This window comes from Hemitrygon akajei, chromosome 18 (genome assembly GCF_048418815.1).
Source record: "Hemitrygon akajei chromosome 18, sHemAka1.3, whole genome shotgun sequence".
In the NCBI taxonomy this organism is placed as follows: Eukaryota; Metazoa; Chordata; class Chondrichthyes; order Myliobatiformes; family Dasyatidae; genus Hemitrygon; species Hemitrygon akajei.
In genome coordinates this window covers 6,577,661-6,600,244 of record NC_133141.1, presented here as the reverse complement: position 1 = coordinate 6,600,244, position 22,584 = coordinate 6,577,661, and the positions used below count along the sequence as shown (strand labels likewise).

The window sequence follows — 22,584 nt, the reverse complement described above, 5'->3', positions numbered from 1 at the left end:
GTTGCATTTTGTGTTGTATTGGTATGAAAATGTGAATAAATTACAAATAAAACACATTTAGGAAGCCCTCTGGAACACATCCCTATTTTCTCCATTTAAATAATTATTCACATTATGCGCCGACTGCGAAGAACGTATCCCCCGCATATAACAAGGATAGGGTGCATGCACATACATATAAACACACACACACACACATTTAATACCATGCTCCTTGAACAGTGAGGGAAATCCCAGAATTCAGGATCACACAATTTTAAATTCCTATTCTAGAAGTCCACTCTATTCAAGGCTTTAATTTATCAAACTATTGACAAAGAGCCCAGTCCATAACCATAATAACATAATACAATTTACTAATTCAAAAGTGCAACCATTCTACTACATGCCCAAGAAATGGAAATTCTGAAACACTGCAATGTTCTCAAAATATGGAATTTTATTGGAATATCTCTTCTCAGGCAGTCCCTTAGGATTCAGATGACTTGCTGTCACTCAGGAATTGTGGGCTCTGTACAAATTGAGGAGGCCAATGAGGGAAGTATGGGCAAGAGATAGGAACATCCATCCATTGCACCTACAAAAAGTTCATGACTCTGCTCCAAAGTCATCTATTCGAATGACATGTTGATGTACTGAGTTCTGCACACAGTGACATGCAACAAAAAATTATTCAAAGATTCAATGTATGTATAAATTATATAACCTTGAGATTCGTCTGCTTACAGGCAGCCACAAAGCAGCAAACCCAAAAGGACAAAATTTTAAAAAAGACCAACACCTGATGCGCAGAGAAAGCGAAAAGACCAATCATGCAAACAATTCAAGCATGCAACAGCATCCCAAACCAAATTGAGTCAATACACCCAGAGCCACCAAAATAGGCCCAAAGCTTGTGTCTCAATTCATCATATAGCAGAGCAAATCACCACAAAGCTCACAGACATGAAGCGCAGCAGCTGAAGCAGTCTCACAGGCTCACTGCCACAGAGAGAGGAGTGAACGTCGCAAAAGAGCAAGTGAAATCAGCCCAACCTCGCTTCCAGTCCCAACAGCCTGTCTTTCCAGTCTACCTGGGTTAGTGCTGAAAACGTTCAAACGCTGGATCATTCCTGCCTTGACCTCACCACTCACCGTGCAGTCATTCTCAACCTCTCCAAATTTGCTCAGCATTTAGAGAGATCCAACCTCTGCACATCTGAACATTCACCTGCAAGTGCCCTTCAGCATTTCTCAGCCCATGGAATCCAGATCTTGGAAATGGATGCAGGTAGGTGTCAGTTAAGTTTAAACAAAAATCACATACAAAAAAAAAAATCAGATCTTTTGCACAAGGTACTTTCAGTCTCATAAAAATGTCCCTCAAGGAAACATGGATCGCAAATTCAGCATGTGTTTCCCACAACAGACCTCTCAAGCCATAAAACTCAATGTAATTCATTATTTAAAACCAATTTTTTTGTCCAATTAATTTCCACTTGCACCACCTGTAAAATACAACCTGATGCATGGAAGTTTAAAACTCATGACAATGGATGCTAATTATGAGCAGATCCAAATATTGATCCCATAGACAGCCAAAACAGTACTAGTTGTACAGTAGTGCTTACTTTAATTTGCTATAAACAAGTTTACCCTTCTACTTGATGCTAGTAGAACCTTTATGAAACAGAAGGGAGACCTACCTTCTACTTCCTGACCAATAGAGAGACCCACCCATTTTCTCTGCAAGAGAAAAAGATTAATTTCAGTACAACAATAAAGTTACATTTTTAAAAACAGATTTAAATAAGGACAAGAATAGATTACTGAGAAAAGCACATTTTTATCAGTTTTCAAAAAAAACCTGAGGTAAATACAAGAAATACCAGAGCAAGCACTCTTCATGAATCACAGCCTTTAAAAGAGCACCTATTACATTTTCCATAAATATAATTGACTTCCCAGACTTTATATTTTAAGAATTCACAATGGTATATGGCAAAGGAAGGTTAAACATTATCTAGATTCTTTAAAAAAAGGGCTTTTCCAGTGATAACATGTCAAGACACAGAGAATTTCAAAAAAAATCTAACAGCACCATCACTCCATCACAGACTTTGCCCATTTCAATGTGCTACTTAGGTAAGGGTGATATTCTGAATGTTTTAGCATTAATAAAAGTATTAGATTCTACTGATTTATTCATAAAGAGCTGCTGGTGAGTTGGCAAAGCTGAATATTGCTGTTTGCTCTATAATTAGCCAAATGGATATGTTAGAATTTGAGGCCTTCCTTTGAGACCCAATTACAATGCCATACCCTGTGATTTTAAATTAACTTTAGCTTTACAATTGTCATACCACAAATTTGTCCAGAAAATGCACTTATCTTCCAGAAATAGCTAGACACAGATACAGGTTTCTATGGTCTTTTACCTCAGTGCACTGTCACCAGTATTAAAAGAGACCCCAGTTCCCTGCCAAGTGATGCTAATCAGGTTTAGCACAATTTTGCCCAGCAAGTTTGGACTTTTGCATCCAAATCAATTAAGTGCAAGTCAAAGATTTTTCTAGCAACAATGCCAGTGGCACATGTCAATCAGCAACCTATGACAGATAAAGTTTCTAGCCACATGAAGTAGTAGTGGCTCTGTTTTATCAAACCAGCTTGAGAACAAATATGCCAATTTGGTATTGTAAGGCGATTGACTAAATAATATCTGTGAATAGTATGACAACCAAAATTTTAATTTATTTATTTAGGAAGGGAACGGGAAATACTTGGGAAAATCAAAAAGATGAAATAAATAATAATTGAAAGTGATTTTCTTATTTCAAAGATAAACTTTATAAAAAAGAGAAATATAAAAACAGCTTTCTGTACATTTATAATGCTGCCTCATCTATATGTGCATAGTATTGTCAGGTCCAAACCAGATTATAAAATTAAGTGGAAAATATTTTGGCACCTTCAAGTCACATGCTTAAACTGTATCAGAGAGCTACTTAAACTGTGTCCTGAAGGTAGACACCATTTTCCTATTAGTATTAAAAACAGCTGCCACCATTCTTTGAAAGATCTAGGATACCAGGCGAGGGAATGTTACAAAGATCCAAAAAAAATGTTCACTGCCACTCAGTTATTACTTTGTCATGAAAATTCCACTGATACTCTTGTTCAACAAGGACAGGTCACTCAGTTTGAAATAAACACCTTGGGATTTACAATTAACAATCACAGACTGTAGTTAAACTCAGTATTATTTAATATTCAGGCAATACAAAATGTTGAATTAAAGCAGAAGAACTGACAGCAGACATTAAAACTCAATTTGTTGTTCAATTATCTGAACGTCTCAGCTTCCGACACTGCCATCAGAAAGGTGCTACAGGTCCCTCAGGACCCACACCACCAAGTTTGGGAACAATTATTACCCCTCAACTATCAGGCTCTTGAACCAGAGGGGATAACTTCACTCGCCCCATCACTGCGATTCATTTTCTTGTGGGCTTACTCAATAAATCTATAGAATAACTGAACCAATAAAAGAGCACCCAACTTGGGTGTTCAACCAGAGTGCTGAAGACAACAAACTGGGCAAATACAAAAAGAAATACAAATAAGCAATACATATCGAGAACAAGAGATGAAGAGTCCTTAAAAGTAAGTCTATTGATTATGGGATCATTTCAATATCAAGGCAAGTGAAGTTGAGTGGAGCATTTGGTTCAAGAGCCTGATGATGGTTCTCGTGTTTCTTCTATCTACTGTACTCGCAAGCAAGAAAATGAATCTTGGGGTTGCAAGTGACATGTGTACTTTGATAACAAGTTTACTTTGAATTCAAGTAGGAGGGGAAAATGTAATGGTCATTCTGAGAAATTGAACTAAATCTACTTTAAACATACTATGCAAAAGATTAAAAAAACACTGGCTTCCAACTTTAAACCATCGTCACCATACCACAACACAATAGCACCGTTCTAACACATGCACTCTCCATGTGCAGAACTCCAAAGGACAAAGATAAAAAGGCAATTAACAGTTTAACAAGATAAACTACAGTTTCACACCGAGAGCTTCACGATAACATTAAAACGTCTAACACTTACTCATATTTACAGCATCACATTCTTTCCACATTTCACACAGAATAAAATGACATGCTGCATAAAAGCCAAGGTGAAACACTGTAAAGTCATGACAAAAAAGGTAATCCATTCCCATCATTCTAAAAAAATTAAAGTATGATGGCTTAAGGCACCTCTGTCAACAACAGAGACAAAATAAGCATGATGTGCATTGAAGATCAAATCTGGAAATCTGAAACGAAAATAGAAAATGCAGAAAACACTTCGTAGGTCAGGCAGCAAATGGGAAGGAGAAACAATTAACAATCAGGTATAGATCACTTTGCTAATTGGGAAAGAGAGCCATGTAACTTTCTGTTGGAGGGAAGATAGGCAGTAAGCATATACAACAAAGGGAGAGTCACAAAATCTTGATAAAACAAAAATAGTTCGGCTTGAAGAACTCAGCGGGTCAAGCACCATTTATAGAAGCAAAAGGTGCAAGTGGGCATTTTGGATAAAGACTCTACATTACAACTGAGAAACAGGAAAGCAGTATATCAGAGGGTGAGATGAGAGGTGAGCGAGATGGATGGGGTGCCCAGGGAGGGGGTAGCACCTCTGGTGAAGAGGGCTTGTCGTGTCCATTTCAGGGCAGCTTACTCACCTTTAGACTCCACTGGAGACTTAGTTTTCACCTGTGGCTCCAAATAGCTTTTTGCATGCAACAGTGGCTGGCCACAACCCAGTACAATGCTTCGTCAAGCAGGCTAAACCAAATGAGGGTTGCCGGCGGGCTTCATACCCCAGTGAGACAGGGAATTGCCTGTCCTAGCATGAGAAATCAGCTCTGGTGGACTGGGCGGATGAGATCTACAATGAGATCCAACAGTCAGAAAGGCTGAATTACAACCAAGGAGACCACAGTTTGCTACGCTTGTTCGTACCACTGGATCTAGACTTCTGAGGTCAAGAGAGTGGAACTACCCCAGTGCAATGGATTTTCCACTTGAAAAATCTCTCCTGCACAGGTTCCTAACATTGTTGGACACAACAGACAACTGCCCCCGTTGTGATTTTTGTGCATTTTCCCATTTGTGGACAAATTTGACATCTGTAAAAAAGTTTGTTACCCAGGAACAACTGGCAACTAGAAACTCGAGATGGCTATTGCAGGCACATTCACAATAATCATCTAATCTACACAAGATTTCACCAGTATAGAGGAAGCCACATTACGAGCACGGAATGCAGTCAACCAGGTTTGAAAACTTGCAGATGACCTCTGCCTCATCTGAAAGGACTGTTTGGATGAAACTGGAGGTCAATAGACATTTGTTACACCTCCTTCATTTGCAAAGTGCCAGGGGTTGGACATAGCTGGTTGGGGAGGACTGAGTGCACCAGAAGAGAACCCTGAAGAGAATGGACTGTGGGGGAGGGGGGAGAAGCAGAGGGGTAGGAGAGAGGGGAAGATGTGACTCAAGGTGAGATAATGGTGAAGTTAGAAGATGAAGATACCAGCAGGATGAAAGTTGAGGGCCAAGGGAACTCCATCACATATCTGTGTATCTCAACTCCGTTTTATCCCACCAGTTCAGTCCCTTCTACCTACATCCATGACACTTCACACACTCTTGATCTTTTCAATGATTTCAAATCCCTGGCCCAATCAACTTATTTTCACTACACACCTCCATCAGAAAGGCCTCAAAGCTCTGTTTCTTCCTGGGCACTAGACCCAACCAGTTTCCCTCTAGCACCACTCTCCTCCGTCTGGTGGAACTAGTCCTCACTCAATTTTGCCTTCGGCTCCTCCCACTTCCATAAAACAAAAGGTAAAGCCATAGGCCCATATGCCTGCCTATTTGTCGGCTACATGGAACAGTCTATGTTCCAAGCCTATACTAGTATTGCTCCCCAATTTTTCCTACGCTACATTGATGACAACATTGGTGCTGCGCCCATGCAGAGCTTGTCGACTTTTTCAACTTTGCCTCCAACTTCCCCCTTCCCCTCTCTCACCTGATCTCCTTACCCATCACCTCCCTCTGGAGCTCCTCTCTTCCTTTTCTTCAATGGCATTCTGTCCTCTCCTATCGATTTTCCTTATGCTCCACTTAAACTTCTCACCTTTCACCCTTACCCCATGACCTCTGGTTGTAGTCCCATCCAAACCTCCGTGGAAAAAGCCTGCTTGCATTTACCCTACCTATACCTCTATCAAATCTCCTCTCAATATTCTATGTTTAATGAGTACAGTCCTAACCTATTCAATCTTTCCTGATAACTCAAGTCCTCCAAACCTGGCAACATTCTTGTAAATTTTCTCTGTACTCTTCCAACCTTATTTAAGTTTCCTGAAGGTGATCAAAACTGCATACAATAATCCAAATTTGGTCTCACTAGCATCTTATACAACTTCAACATAACATCCCATCTCCTGCACTCAATAAATTGATTCAAGTAAACAGAGGGGCCCCAAGACCTTCCTGATGGGGAATGAATGTGTAGAAATTGAACTTCTATGGTAAAGTTGAGTCAGTTGGGATCAGTGAATTGGAAGCTGTTGAAATTATCAAGGGTAATGATCAATGTTCCAAATATAAGTGGGAAGGGACAGGACCATATGATGTGGTTCATGTATAGAGTTAAGTAGGTCAAGAGTAATCAATCACAAAGAGCCTACCAGGATAGAACTGTTTATGAAATTTAGGCAAGAGATAGAAGCAGTTAGGTTTGAGGTACTATTAAGTTACTGCAAGGTTCCCAACATTTTTTTATGCCATGGACAAATATCATTAAGCAAGGGGTCCATGGACCCCAGGTTGGAAACCCCTGGGTTAGAGGCTAGAAGCAGTTAACTGCAGAGTAAGCTATTTAGTCTTGCTATGTGTTATTGGATGTGTTGTATCGGTGTGATATTATGTAACTAGAAAAGTCAGCTAAGATGGTGGCAGGCAGAAATGACCAGCTCTGATATAGGCAGGAAGTAAATTAATTAAAATTGGATAATCTGATTCCAGAAAGCTGCAATGTGCCCACACAGTTATTTCTCAAGCTTGCATTGGGCCTGTACATTGACGAGGTAGAAAGAAAAACAGATCGAGAGTTCTGGGAAAAGTTAGGGATAGGGAAGAACAAGACCAAAGAGTGAACTAAACCCAAGAATTAAAACTTAATTTAGAGAAACGATAGGACTGAAAGAAAATGCACATACAAGAAAATAGAGATGAAAGACTGGTGGAACTCTAGATAAATATTTTAATTCCTGTCCTCATTCTCGTTCCGACATGTCAGCCCATGGCCGTCTCTTTTGCCACAACGAGTCCACGCTCAAGGAGGAGGAGCAATATCTCATATTCCACCTAGAGTAACCTGCAATCTGATAGCATTCACATCAATTTCTCCTTCCAGTAATTTTTCCCCCCTTTCTTTTATTCCTCACTTTGGCCTCTCACCTCTTCTCCTCACCTAGGTATTACCTCTGATGGTCCACTCTCCTCTCCCATCAGATTCCATCCTCTCCAGCCCTTTACCTTTCCCACACACCTGACTTCACCATTACCTTCTAGCTAGTCCTCCTTCCCTCCCCCTTTGTTATTCAGGCATCTTCCCCCTTCCTTTCCAGTCCTGAGGAAGGGTCTCAGCCTGAAACTTTCACTGTTTACTGCCATAGATGCTGCCTGACCTGCTGAATTCCTCCAGCATGTTGCATGTGTTGCTTTGGATTTCCAGCACCTGCAGAACCTCTTTAGTTTAAAGTAAAGATTCTATTATGGTTCAGCTGTATGAGGTGCAAAGGTGGGCAAACACAGCAGAGGTAGTAGCTTGCACTGCAGAGGAAATGGAGCTGAAGCCTCAGTTTGGGGCCAAGGGAACTACCAAGATGGCCAAGAAATATAAATTCACAGGTAGTGGCAAAGAATGCAGTAGGGAACAAAATCTTCAGTTTCTGTCTTCCTAATATGAACTTCAGAGAAGCTGAGGTTCATTCATTACAGGACAAGAAAACAAGTCAAGAGAAAAGTAGAATCAAGTGCGTACACATCCTAAAGGGAGCTACAAGGCCAGGTATCATATGAAAAGTTACTGAAGATTAAGGGATAGGCTATTTGCAAAAGGATTTAAACAAGTTTTTTTAAAAAAAGGATCAAAACTAATTGGTGAAATCACAGTTCTGAAATATATAAAGTGAAAAAAGTAACAAGCAGATAGAGGATTAGACTACTTGGTCTTGAAATATGCACACAAATGGGAGGAATCGTTAGCACTTCAGAAAATCAGATATTGGTTAGGAATATTGTCAGGAGAATGTAATGGACAAGAATACGACATCATATTCAATGCCAGCACATCTAAATCTATGCTGGTTAAATAAAATGAGAACAGCATCACAGAGTGAATGTTAAACAGTAGAGGGACTGGAGGATTCACTTTCATTAATATTAAAGGCAGCTCCACTGGGTAATAATCCTGAGGAAAAAAACAAAATTTAATTTGAAAATATAAAAACATGATTATTATACCATGAAATACTAAGACCCCAGTTAGACTAGTGAATTGTTTTCAGCTCCACACACTGGGAAAAATGTTGATGCTTTAAAGACAAGATAATGGAAATTCATCAAATCTTTTACGGTTATAACCACACATTAGATGAAGACTTAAAGTTATATAAATGTCAGAAGTCAGGCATGAGATGCTTCCAGAACTGAACAAGGTCAACCTTAAGTGCATAATTAGAATCGGCCGTAGAAGAAATTTCATATATTTTAGCAACTGAAATAGACATTACATCAATAATTCAAGAGTTGATTGGAGAGGAGGGAGGAAGCAGACGGATGAATATGCATCCACTGATGCCAAGGAACAATTGGCACCAATGGAAATTTACTTCACTCCATCATCCCTCTCCACCATCGCTATCACCCCACCTAAAAAATCCACATCATTCCATCAATGCTGACTGTTTACAAGTTTGCACTGAAACTATATCATGCACAGTATAATCAACTTTACCTGTGGCAAACTGAAGGCAATGGTCCCTGGAAGCACAGTGCTATGACTTCTCACCGTGAAGACAAATTTGTGGTTCGGACTAGTTTTCACAAGCACATGCCTAAAAGAAAAGGAAAAAAAAGTGAAGTATCTGAAAAGGAACGGAAAACCATCCACATAGGGTGACACGGAAGAAATAGAGCTGAATACATCAGAAGAGGCTGTGATTGCCAATAATGTGCACAATTCAAACACCAGACAGGAATGACTGTAGTGCCCTCCAAATAGCAGGCTGTGCCAGCATCCTGTTTCTTTGTGAAGGATCGAGAGCCAGTCGCTGCAACACGACTTGATTTTGTCATGAAATAGAGACATAATTCACCAAGGAAAAGACTGACTGTCTCCACATCCTTTCATTCAAGTCCTTTGTAGACATCCCCCCCACCCGGCCAAGTTCTTCATTTCCATCCACACTGTCAATGGCTCCATAAGCTGGAAGTTTAAGATGAGACAACAAACACTTAGTAGAAAAGGCATAAAACAGGACAATAATGATTATACCAAAACTCACTATAACTCTGTACAGTTCTGGGCATGCCTCTTCAGGAAGTATGAGCAGGGTTCCCAACCTTATTTATGCCATGGACACCTACCATTTACAGAGCGGTCCCATGGATCCCAGGTTGGGAACCCTTGGGAGTGCGGGGGGGTTTTTGTGGCCAGGCCAGCAGAGCAAGGATAGACAGAGCTAGAAGTGGTGTCAGCCATTTTATCATCCTTTGTTAGCCAAGTGGTGTCAGAGATGTTCAATCAGGTCAGCCACATTTTGCACAAAATTAGTTAAACACACAGCTTACCAATTCTCTAATTAGCTTCAACCTTCTTAACCTAATCATGTCTCAGAAGTCTGTCATTAGCTTCACTTCAAAGTTACACATTGCTTGCTGTTGGACAATTGTCATATAGCTTGAGCATTCTTATTTCAACTGATAAATGACATGAAATTAAAAAACAATACTAACATATTTAAGGTATACGAGATAGTCATAGGGAGCAGTATTCCCAGGTTTGGCTTTAAATCTGAGGATCAACAATGTCCACAGAGATCAACGCACTTTGAAATCCATTCAAAATATTCTGAAAATGAAAAAGTTTTCCATGCACAAGCCAAAGCACAATATTGTGCACATGAAAGGTTGCCCACTTAGTTTTCAGTAAAAGTGAAATTTACTATAGCAAGGCAAAACAAAAATAAATGCAATGACCAGCAACACTGAAGATTTAAGACTACTCCATTCTATTTCAAGTTAGACCTCATCTCCAGATTTCAATTCTTCACCCTGCTTTGCACCAATGCCTCCATTACAATATAATATGCAGCCTCAAATAATGTTTGAGGCTCTAATAAATAATGTTACTTATCACGTCTTGCTGAAAACATCTAAAGCAAAATAAGTCTCCATGGGAAAAATTAGAATAGATCTCCATGTACTATGGACATACTTAAAGCATTATGAACCTTCATTGTCTGAAAAATTGTAACTGCTATGCAAGGATTACTTCTCATTTTTGCTGTGTGCCTCTGTTTAACTGAGAATTAGACTTAAGGAGATTTAGTTGCAAACCAGAAACTGTGTCATAATCTATTAAATTCATGCACTGAAGTGCTACAAGGCACAACAGCTCTGTCCTTTGAACTATTCATGGAGTCTGGTCATATTACATTTCCTTAATCTCACTTGTATAGCATTGGTCACAGCACAAGAAAGCCATAGATTCTACAGTAAAACATGCATCAACGGTCTTTCAAGGTCAATCGTCCCAAAATAAAATCTTCAAGATAGCTGCAAGAGACAGTAGATTTGATTGCAAGCATTTTAAAAGGCTGCATCTCCTACTGTTCCTGTGAATCTTGTACTGAACAAGCACCAAATCATACATAGAAAACCTGGTTTAAAAATAACAGCATGGCTGAAAGACCTGCATGCACTACATAAAGATTCAAAAAATATAAATAGGGGCTAGTTTTAGTATTAAAGTGAAATCTTCTGAACCCACAGCTGACTGTAATCACTGAAGTATCAATTCTCACTCAAAGTTTATGCTGTTATAAAAGGAAATAGTCCACCAATAAGCAAACACAGGCTGCAAATATTTGTTTAAGACAATAACAGGAAAATATTGGTTTATACCAAATTTGCTGAAAGGGCTAGCTGGATCTGAACGAATATTAAAAGTAGAACATTTCTTACTCAGACTATATACAACATTGCTTAAAACAACTACTAGTCCTTAGTGGTCAGTTAAAGACTACATCTGCAGCATGCTACCACCCACACTGGACCCCCTACAATGGAACCAGGTCAACCAATGACATGACAGACACAGCACTACACAATGTCCTCACTCACCTGGAGAAGAGGGATGCACACGTTAGAATGCTGTTCCTGGACTACAGTTCAACGTTCAATACCATAATTCCCTCCAGACTTGACAGGAAGCTCAGAGACCTCTGTCTGTACCCCAACTTGTGTAGCTGGATCCTAGACTTCCTACCGGATCACCGAGAGGTGGTAAGGATGGGCTTCCTCACCTCTGCCCCTCAACACAGGTACCCCCCAGGATTGTGTTCTGAGTCCCCTCCTCTACTCCCTTTACACCCACGACTGTGCTGCCATACATGTCCAATCAGTTGATCAAATTCGCAAATGCCACTACTTTGAAATTCGCAAATGCCTTATTTCTAGTGGTGATGAGACAGCCTGACACAGTGGTGTCAGGATAACAACCTCTCCCTCAATGTCCAAAAATCAAAAGAGCTGGTTGTGGATTACAGGAGGAACGGAGACAGGCTTGCCCTGATCAACATCAATGGGTCTGCAGATGAGAGGGTGAGTAGTTTCAAGTTCCTCAGTATACACATCCCCAATGACATCACCTGGACTGTACACACTGGCTCTGTGGCAAAAAAGCACAACAGATGCTCTTCCACCTCATGTGACTGAAGAAGTTTGACATGGGCCCCGAAATCCTCAAGACCTTCTGCAGGGGCACCTTTGAGAGCATGCTGACTGGCTGTGTCAACGTCTGGTATGGGAACTGCACCAACTTTCATCACTGGGCACTGCAGAGAGTGGTACAGACAGCCCAGCGCATCTGTGAACGCAAACTTCCCTCCTTTGCGGACATTTATGGCAGCGGGTGCAGAAAGAAGACCTGGAAGATCATCAGAGACACTGGTCGCCCCGGCCATGAACCGTTTCAGCTGCTTCTGTCTGGCAAACGCTACCGCAGCATTAAAGCCAGGACCAAGAGCTATGGGACAGCTTCTTTCTTCAAGCCATTGGACATTTAAATTCACACGTCTGTACAGTGCGATGGAGTCATAACACAAAAGATTTTTACCCCCTCACATTGTGGGATGGATGTAAGATTTTTAAAAATTCTAATTCTATTCAATTTGAAATTCTAATTCTATAACCATGTTTAAAAAAGCAGCTTATGAATTACAAGTGTGACCTTACAATGCAAAAGTCTGCAATATACAGAGTAAATCATTGCCCCAACAGAATTATTCTACCTTTTAATGTTTTTACCGCTGGCCAAACTCAACTGCAAAGTTAAGTAATGTATAGGAGCACATCAAATGGGTCAGTCTCAGTGTGGGATAATTAGTTTTGATAGAGAAGAGGCAACTGAATCCACCAGTAGTATTCAACAATTACCATCTGCACACAGCACTCGCGAGGTAAATGGAAGCTTCCGACACAACTCCTGAAGGCCAGAGACAAAATTTCTTCTGTGGCATATAGGTTTCATGATCTGATATTCAAATGAGCGTTTGATGCAACTGATGTTGCAAATTTCATTTCCACATACAACTTGTTAGGGCACCAAAAGCATGAAGCCTTCAATTTGGGCAATTCCTCTACTTAACTGCATCCTGATTGTGGTGAAGATAGAGGTTACAGGTACAATATCAGAAGAATTGGGCTGTTTCATACTATTATCTTCACACAAACAATAGGGCTGCATCTTGTGCAAAGATGGCCAAGGAATGTAATCAAAGAAATATAGTTGCAGAACATGAGAATTCACTCATTTCTGTTTGTCAGCAACTACTTTACGATTTCCTGTCAGTCACCTTATATACAGCCCTATTAAGGACATACAATCAATGTACAGAACAGGGGTTCCCAACCTTTAAGCCATGGACCAATACCAATACACCACTATAGAAGCCATCTTACACATTTATATTTATTGTTTTTTTTAAATTGTGTTCTTTATCTTGTGTTTTTGTGCTGTATCAGATCCAAAGTAAATCTAAAATTGTTGACAATCAAAGCCAAATCAATTTTATTTTTAAAAATGCAGGATATCATACAAAAAATGTGTAATTTAATAAGATGGAATGCAAATTGTTCCAAATGGACTCCTCTGTTGAAAGGTCTCAGATTTTCTGAAAAACAGCTGAACTGGAGCTGAGAAATAATCTCAAAGGAACTAACTGTGTGATATAGTTAGAACCATGGACAGCAACAATATGCCAGCTCAGCCAATAGCAATTGATAGTCAGGATTGAATAGCATGCACACCACAGTGAAACAGTTGTCACTGTTTGTTGAAGTCAAACTGAGCAAAATATTTTTGTACTATATTTAAAAGAATCAAGAATGGAAACAAGTACAGCGGATGGCCTATTAGTCTCACATACACAACTCCAAAGTAATGCAACAGTGCCTCGATGCAATTGAAATAGGTATATTAAAACTGCTTCTGTACAGTTCTTGGTCAGATATCCACACTATAATAAATCTGCTCACTCAAATAGAAAGATTATGCCAAATGCTTTTAATTCCTATTTGGACCTTTTCCATCCCAGAGAGAGACACAGAAAGAGCACTGCATTTCATTAACAATTTAATGAAAAAAAATCAGAAAAAATATCCTTAAAAACTATGATTCTGGAATTAAATGATTACTATTCCTAGGACATGGTGTCATGAGCAAAGGCCCCCCAAGAAATACACAAGTATTAGAAATGGAAAATGTAAATAATTCAAAATACAACTATGAACCATTGAGTCAGCAATAAATTATAAACAGCTGATAATTGACAATGCTGAAACATTGCCAAATTTTTATACTCAAGACCTTACAGAAACTCAGATGCCTAGCCACACTTCTCAATTCAAATTGCAGGAGTACTAGATAAATTACTTTCCTTGAGATTATTACCCAAACATTATGACATCTACTCAAGTGAAGACCAAAAAAACACGAGTTCTATGTTTTGCATCAACCAGTATTCCATTACTAAGTAGATATTGAGTTTTTATTATTCAAGGAGTTGTCAAGTGATAAACAGGCCCAAGGTGCATGAATATTTTTACACTAATTTTCCAGTGCTATATTGCTGATTATGACTATCAATCCAAACGCTGGCAGTAATTCAAGAAACCCTACAACTTTACAAAATGGAAAGATGGGGAATGTTACCTCAGTTTGACAGCTTCATCTTTTATCTGGCTACTAGCCAAATCTGTGGCATTGAAGTCACGACTTTTCGAAACAGGCTATCACTGATTTATAGCTTCTATGTTGCTGAAAACAGTCTTCAGAAATTGGAGCAGTACATTTTTCTGACAAGCCATGCAAATGGCAAGGAATGCTTTGCTTTTTGCACTTTATATTTTTTGAACTGAAAAAAATAATTTCAAAACAAGACTAGAAAGATGGGTTTCATTCAAAAGAATGAAGAACAAATGCAGCACAGAACAGACCCTTCAGGCCACAATATCTATGCCAACAGAGATTCATAGTCATAGTGTAACACAGCATGGAAACAGGTTCTTCATTCCAACTGAACAATGCCGACTACAGACTAAGTTTAATACCAGAGCATTGAAAGTGAGAGGAGGTAGGTTCAAGGGGGATATGAGGGGCAAGTTTTTTTTTAAACTCAGAGAATCGTGGATGCCTGGAATTCGCTGCCTGATACAGTAGTAGAGCCAAATACATCAGAGGCTTTTAAGCGATGGTTTGCATAGGCACATGGATGCAAGGAAGGTGGAGGGATATGGACATGGTGTAGGTAGGAGGGATTAGTGTTAGGGTGTTTTTGATTTGCTTTTTAGCTGTTTCAGCACAACATTGGACTGAATGGCCTGTTCCTGTGATGTATTCTATGTTCTACAGCAGCTTCCTTGGTAGTCCCAGATGCCCATGTTCAGGCCATAACTCCCTAAGTATTTATCTGAAATGCCTCTTAATTGTTGCAATTGTACCGTTCTTGACCACATTCTCTGGCAGGTCATTCCAGCTGCTCACTGCCCTCTGTGAAGATGTTATCTCTCAGGTCTTAAATCTCTCCCCTCTTGTAAACATGCCCTTTAGTGTATTGGCTTCCTCAACTGTGGGGAAAAGACAGATCATCCACATTTCATGATATTATAAATAAGGTAATCCCTCATTCTCCTAAAATACTCCAAGGAACAAAGATCAGCATGCCCAACCTCTCCTTAAAACTCAGGCCCTTAACCCTGGGAGCATCTGTGGAGGTCTCTTCATCACCCCCTGCAGCTTGACAATAGCTTATGATGACAATAACAGAGTGACCGAAAGTGTACATAATACACCCAGTGTAGTCTCACCAACAACTTGTAACTGCAACCAAATATGCCAACTTGATGCCCTGACGGATGAAGGCCAACACATTAAATGCCTCATTCACCACAGTCAACTTAAACAACCACTTTTATGATCACATCCCTCCTTTCCTCACTATATTATGTATCTACTTATGGGTCTTAAAACATCACCAACATATCTTCTTCCACCACTGGAAGATGGTTCCAGGCACCATGCACTCCATGCCTTGTCCTGCGCAACAATCTTAAATGCCAATGGCTTCAGTTTAAATACAGATCTTCTGGTATTAGACTTTTCTACCCACACAAAAAGATTCTTAACATCTACACTATCTACGACACATACAACTTTATAAATTTCCACTAGGTCTCCCATTGGTCTCCAGACAAAACAAGGTTGACTCTGTGGTTAAGAAGGCATACAGTGAATTGGTCATAATCAATCGTGGGATTGAGTTTAAGAGCCAAGAGGTAATGTTGCAGCTATATAGGACCGTGGTCAGACCCCACTTGGAGTACTGTGTCCAGTTCTGGTTACCTCACTACAGGAAGGATGTGGAAACTATAGAAAGGGTGCAGAGGAGACTTACAACGATGTTGCCTGGATTAGGGAGCATGTCTTATGAGAATAGGTTGAGTGAACTCGGCCTTTTCTCTCTGGAGCAACGGAGAACGAGAGGTAACCTGATAGAAGTGTACAAGATGATGAAAGGCATTGATTGTGTGGATAGTCAGAGGCTTTTTCCCCAGGGCTGAAATGGCGAACACGAGAGGGCACAGCTTTAAGGTGCTTGGAAGTAGGTACAGAGGAGATGTTTGGGGTTAAGTTTTTTTAAAAAAAATTAATGCGGAGAGTGATGAGTGCGTGGAATGGGCTGCCGGCGGTGGTGGTGGAGGCCGATACATTAGGGTTTTTTTTTTAAAAAAAAGAGACTCCTGGATGGGTACATGGAGCTTAGAAAAATAGAGGGCTATGGGTAAAGTCCAGGTAGTTCTAAGGTAGCTTTGTGGGCTGAAGGGCCTGTATTGTGCTGTAGGTTTTCTGTGTTCTATGTTTCAATGCAACTTCTTCTAAGTCAGACCCTCTAATAAAGGCAGCATTCTGGTAAGCATCTTGAGGAGACTTAGAAAAGGATGCACATCCTTCCTGTAATGGGGCAGCCAGAATGGCAGACAATACTCCTAGTACAACATGGCTTCATTAATCTTGTGCTTAAAGACAGCATGCATGTCATATGCCTTCTTTACCATCCAATCTACTTACATTACCATGAATAGATGAGATTTTCAATTAAAAAACTCAATGGTTAATGTCCAGGAACAGTCATTCTGTCAAATTTTCAAGCAAACTATGCCCTGCTTTAACACATGCAGAATGCTGAAGGATCTCATCAGGTCAGGCAGTATCTATGGAAATGAACAGTCAATGATTCAGGCTGCGACCCTTTTTCAGGACCGGAAAGGAAAGGGGAAGATGCCAGGAATAAGAGATGGGTGGAGGGGAAGGAGGACAAGCTAAAGGGTGATAGGTGGAGACAGGTGGGTGGGATAGGTAAAGGGCTGGAGAGGAAGGAATCTGATAGGAGAGGAGAGTGGACCATGGGAGAAAGGGAAGGAGGGGCACCGGGGGAGGTTATAGGCAGTTAAAAAGCAGATCTGCTTTTCTTTTTCTTTTGACATCTTTAGCATTCTACAATTTGGGCAGGTGTATGCAAAAGAATTCCTATTGATTCATTAAAGTATCACTGGATTTTTCTGGTGCAGCACTGAAATATTGATCAATATCAGAAAAAATAAACACCTCTTTTTGCACTAATGGGTATAGTTCAAACCTGTAAGATCAGAAAACTATAGAAAAATTATGGCATACTGCACACTAGGTTCATTGATTTCACAGTGGCAGTTGTGCCTTGCCCATTTGTTCTCCTCAAGGTCAGCAGCACAACAACTAGCCTGAACCAGAATTCAGCTACAGCCACAGTTGAACACCTTCAGTGATAGCATGCTGATATTAATTCTGCTCTTGGCACAAGAAGCTCATTAACTCATAAGCCAATCTTAATATCTGCATTAAAAAAAATCACCACCTAAAACAGATATTACAAAGACAATCAAAATTGCTATTCATATTCCAAATCCACAGTCAATTTTCTGCATTTGCAATCTGAGATGTTTATCATAAAATTGCTCATAACTAAAGCATTTAATTTTCCTAAGATATAGACTGTACTTGAGCGGAAGTCTCACCCAAATTTAGTAATCATCAAAATAAATGTGACTAAGTCCAAACACGAGCCATGGTGGTCTACTGCAATGGAAAAACCAATGCTGCCACCAAATCCTTCCTACTTTATTCACATTTACCATTAAACAGCAAATAATGCACACGAGACAAACAGAAAGATAAAGCACACACTGAAGCTGCAATGATCGGCACTATTATCAAATGTCAAGGAAACAATATGGTGAAAGAATGGCTAAATGGAAATCCAACCCATTTATACATCAGTGCATTTTACTTACTATGAACAAACTTCAAAACAAAAACACCAGCGCAAGAGCTCTTTGCAAGTTATAACAGCTGTATTAAAAGATGTTCATGGGTATTCTCAGCACAGCACCAACTACTGAAAGTGCACAATGGATCTCCATGAAATACTGCCGCAATGGCAATTGAACCCACACAACTGTTCCTGATGTGCAAAAATAGATCATGTGGCAACAGAAATACTCAAAAACACTTTTATAGATCAATGTGAATTTCATCATCCTATGTTAAACTGGGGTCTTCTCATTGTACCACAACTGAATGATACAAACTGCAAGAAGCTGAATCTGTTGATTGCTGCAAGGGAACAAAGCTCTTTGAAATAGTTGTCTGCTTGGGATCCAAAATGTCTAAATGAAAACGCTTCCCCTGTTTTGACAGGAACCATTTAAATGCTTCCCAATTTTTCAATGTCAGCATAAAGAGAGAGACCATGACTGGTTAGTAATCTTCAAACAGTGAAGGGAAGTAGAGACTAATCTCTATAAGCTGAACCATCTTCATTCCAGAAGTTCACCAAAATATCAGAAGCCCAAAATTCTTTCAAACTTATATACCAAAAAAAAACTACATAGGAAATGCTTTTACAAAGCAAAATAAATGTTGAGAAAAGAATCAATGTTTTAGAGAAAGTGGGGGTTTAGGGCAAATAAAGAAAGCAAGCCTTGTGTGACCTGTGACATTGACGTTAATCAGGTGAGCCAATTTTATTTTTGTGCTGCAAATGAAATAAAGTACCAGTCTGAAAACAAAAACAGACATGGTGCACTAATTTAACTAGGAAAAGCAGAGAATGAACTATTCTGCTCAGTTACATAAACTGACATCACTTTAAAAACAGAAGCATCCACCTACACTTCCACTACTTTAATATTCAAAACACCACCCCAACAAAAGCACTGCGATTATCTCCGACATGCCAGGCATTTGCACAGCATGTCCTATGTTGGTTGGTACAGTAAATAGGCAGCAAGCTTAGAGGATGAAAAAAATGTAAATGTCACACATTACATCTGTCCATGTAAAGAAAAAAGTCACTTTATTCTGGGCCTTCTCTAAATAAATGTTACAGCTGCCACTGGATCATATCAGAAAAAGCATTGCTTTCAGAACATTGACATCGTCTGCAACATAAATTTAAAATGAATACCCATGAAGAATTCTGTACTTTCAGAACACTGAATAGTTCAGCCACCTGATCATAAACACAAAACACATTTGTGTATAACCAGTAGGACTGATGGATGGCGGCACTGTCCGTCATTTTTTTTCCCCTCTTCAACCAGATATTCACCCATTCCAATATATACCAATATGGCTAAATATGTATTCCTCAGACAATACAAGATGGTCTTGGTGTCCCATCAAAACCACTGCCAAACTGAGTCAATGTGCAAAGCAGTCTGAAAGAGAAACAACGTATTGCAGAAAGGAAGCTGTTCAACTTCTTAATGTCCTACACAAAATGCTGGTGGAACACAGCAGGCCAGGCAGCATCTATAGGGAGAAGCACTGTCGACGTTTCGGGCTGAGACCCTTCATCAGGACTAACTGCGTTTCGGGCCGAGACCCTTCATCAGGACTAACTGAGTCAGTTAGTCCTGATGAAGGGTCTCAGCCCGAAACGTCGACAGTGCTTCTCCCTATAGATGCTGCCTGGCCTGCTGTGTTCCACCAGCATTTTGTGTGTGTTGTTTGAATTTCCAGCATTTGCAGATTTCCTCATGTTTACAACTTCTTAATGTATTAAGATTGGGTCAGTTTTCTATCTACATACTTGGACACAACAGTACATAAATAAAAACCTGTTTAATTTTATCATGTTAGGAAGAAATGATCAAGGCACGACTGGGCAGGCACGTGGACGTCAGCGAGTTAGACTGGCAGGACGAATTTAAAAGGACAGCTTTATAGAGCAGGTGTCAGAGTAGGAGGGCTTTGGCTTAACGGGACTTCGGCAATAACGGGTTGAGGCAAGGTAAGTTAACTGTGAGGAATAGAAACAGGAAGTATGTCTGTGAGGCCAGTGTTCTGTGCTCGGTGTCAGACGTGGGATGACCAGGAGATTCCTAGCCTCCTGGACGGCCACATCTGCACCAGGTGCATCGAGCTGCAGCTCCTTAGGGACCGGGTTAGGGAACTGGAGAGGCAGCTCAATGACCTTCATCTGGTCAGGGAAAGTGAGGAGGTGACAAAGAGGAGCTATTAGGCAAGTAGTTACACCGGGGCCTCGGGAGACAGATAAGTGGGTAATAGTCAGGAGAGGGAAGGGCAAGAGTTAGATAATAGAGAGTACCCCTGTGGCTGTCCCCCTTAACAATAAGTACTCCTGTTGGGTACTGTTGGGGGGGGGGGGGGGGGACAGCCTACATGGGGGGTAGCAACAGTGGCCACACCTCTGGCACAGAGTCTGACCCTGTGGCTCAGAAGGGTAGGGAAAGGAAGAGGACGGCAGCAGTAATAGGGGACTCTATAGTTAGGGGGTCAGACAGGCAATTCTGTGGATGCAGGAAAGAAACACGGATGGTAGTTTGTCCCCCAGGTGCCAGGGTCCGGGATGTTTCAGATCACGTCCAAGATATCCTGCAGTGGGAGGGAGAACATCCAGAGGTCGTGGTACATATTAGTACCAATGACATAGGTAGAAAAAGGGAAGAGGTCCTGAAAATAGACTACAGGGAGTTAGGAAGGAAGTTGAGAAGCAGGACCACAAAGGTAGTAATCTCGGGATTACTGCCTGTACCACGCAACAGTGAGGATAGGAATAGAGTGAGATGTAGGATAAAAATGTGACTGAGGGATTGGAGCAGGGGACAGGGATTCAGATTTCTGGATCACTGGGACCTCTTTTGGGGCAGGTGTGATCTGTACAAAAAGGATGGGTTGCACTTGAATCCCAGGGGGACCAATATCCTGGCAGGGAGGTTTGCCAAGGCTTTTGGGGAGAGTTGAAACTAGAATTAATGGGGGGGGGGGGGGAAGAGAACTGAACGGAAGAGATAGAAGAAGGGGCTGTGGGTTCATAAATAGAGACAACTTGTAGACAGTGTGAGGGGGGAGATAGGCAGGTGATAGAGAAGGGATGTGCTCAGATGGATGGCTTAAGATGTGTCTATTTTAATGCAAGGAGTATCTGAACAAAGCTTAGAGCATAAGATCAGTACTTGGAGCTATGATGTTGTGGCCATTACAGAGACTTGGATGGCTCAGGGGCAGGAATGGCTACTTGGAATACCAGGCTTTATATAGTTCAGAAAGTACAGGGAGGGAGGTAAAAGAGGTGGGGGCAAGGTACTGTTGATCAGAGATAGTGACATGGCTGCAGAAAAGGAGGAAGTCATGGAGGGGTTGTCTATGGAGTTTCTGTGGGTGGAAGTTAGGAACAGGAAGGGGTCAATTACTCTACTGGGTGTTTTTTTTTTCAGACCACCCAATAGTAACAGAGATATCAAGGAGCAGATAGGGAGACAGTTTCTGGAACAGTGCAATAGTAACAGGGTTGTCATGGTGGGAGATTTTAATTTCCCAAATATTGATTGGCATCTCCCTAGAGCAAGGGATTTAGATGGGGTGGAGTTTGTTAGGTGTGTTCAGGAAGGTTTCCTGACACAATATGTAAATAAGCCTACAAGAGGAGAGGCTGAACTTGATCTGATATTGGGAAATGAACCTGGTCAGGTGTCAGGTCTCTCAGTGGGAGAGCATTTTGGAGATAGAATTGTGATCACTATCTCCTTTACCATAGCATTGAAGAGTGTTAGGAGCAGACAAGTTAGGAAAGCATTTAATTGGAGTAAGGGGAACTATGAGGCAATCAGGCAGGAACTTGGAAGCATAAATTGGGAACAGATGTTCTCAGGGAAACGTACTGAAGAAATGTGACCAATATTCAGGGAATGCTTGTGTGGCGTTCTGCAAAGGTACATTCCAAAGAGACAGGGAAAGGATGGTAGGGTACAGAAACCATGGAGAAGGCTGTAGAAAATCTAGTCAAGAAAAGAAAAACTTACGAAAGGTTCAAAACAAAATTGGGTAATGATGGAGATCTAGAAGATTATAAGGCGAGCAAGAAGGAGTTTAAGAATGAAATTAGGAGAGCCAGAAGGGGCCATGAGAAGGCCCTGGTGAGCAGGATTAAGGAAACCCCCAAGGTATTCTACAAGTATGTAAAGAGCAAGAGGATAAGATGTGAGAGAATAGGACCAATCAAGTGTGACAGTGGAAAAGTATGTATGGAACCAGAGGAGATAGCAGAGGTACTTAATGAATACTTTGCTTCAGTATTCGCTACAGAAAAGGACATTGGCGATTGTAGGGATGACTTACATCA

At 40.6% G+C, this 22,584-nt stretch overlaps 1 protein-coding gene across 1 annotated transcript in view; it reads right to left on the bottom strand.

Annotated features, from left to right (window-relative positions):
• The window catches only part of LOC140741048 (vesicle-fusing ATPase), a 270,286-nt gene that overhangs the window by 208,927 nt on the left and 38,775 nt on the right, over nt 1–22,584 (bottom strand). Inside the window, exons 3-4 of the mRNA XM_073070710.1 lie at nt 9,075–9,174; nt 1,686–1,725 (exon numbers count right to left, since the gene is read on the bottom strand). Of these exons, the coding sequence (XP_072926811.1) occupies nt 1,686–1,725; nt 9,075–9,174 (140 nt within the window). The remainder of the gene's footprint in view (nt 1–1,685; nt 1,726–9,074; nt 9,175–22,584) is intronic.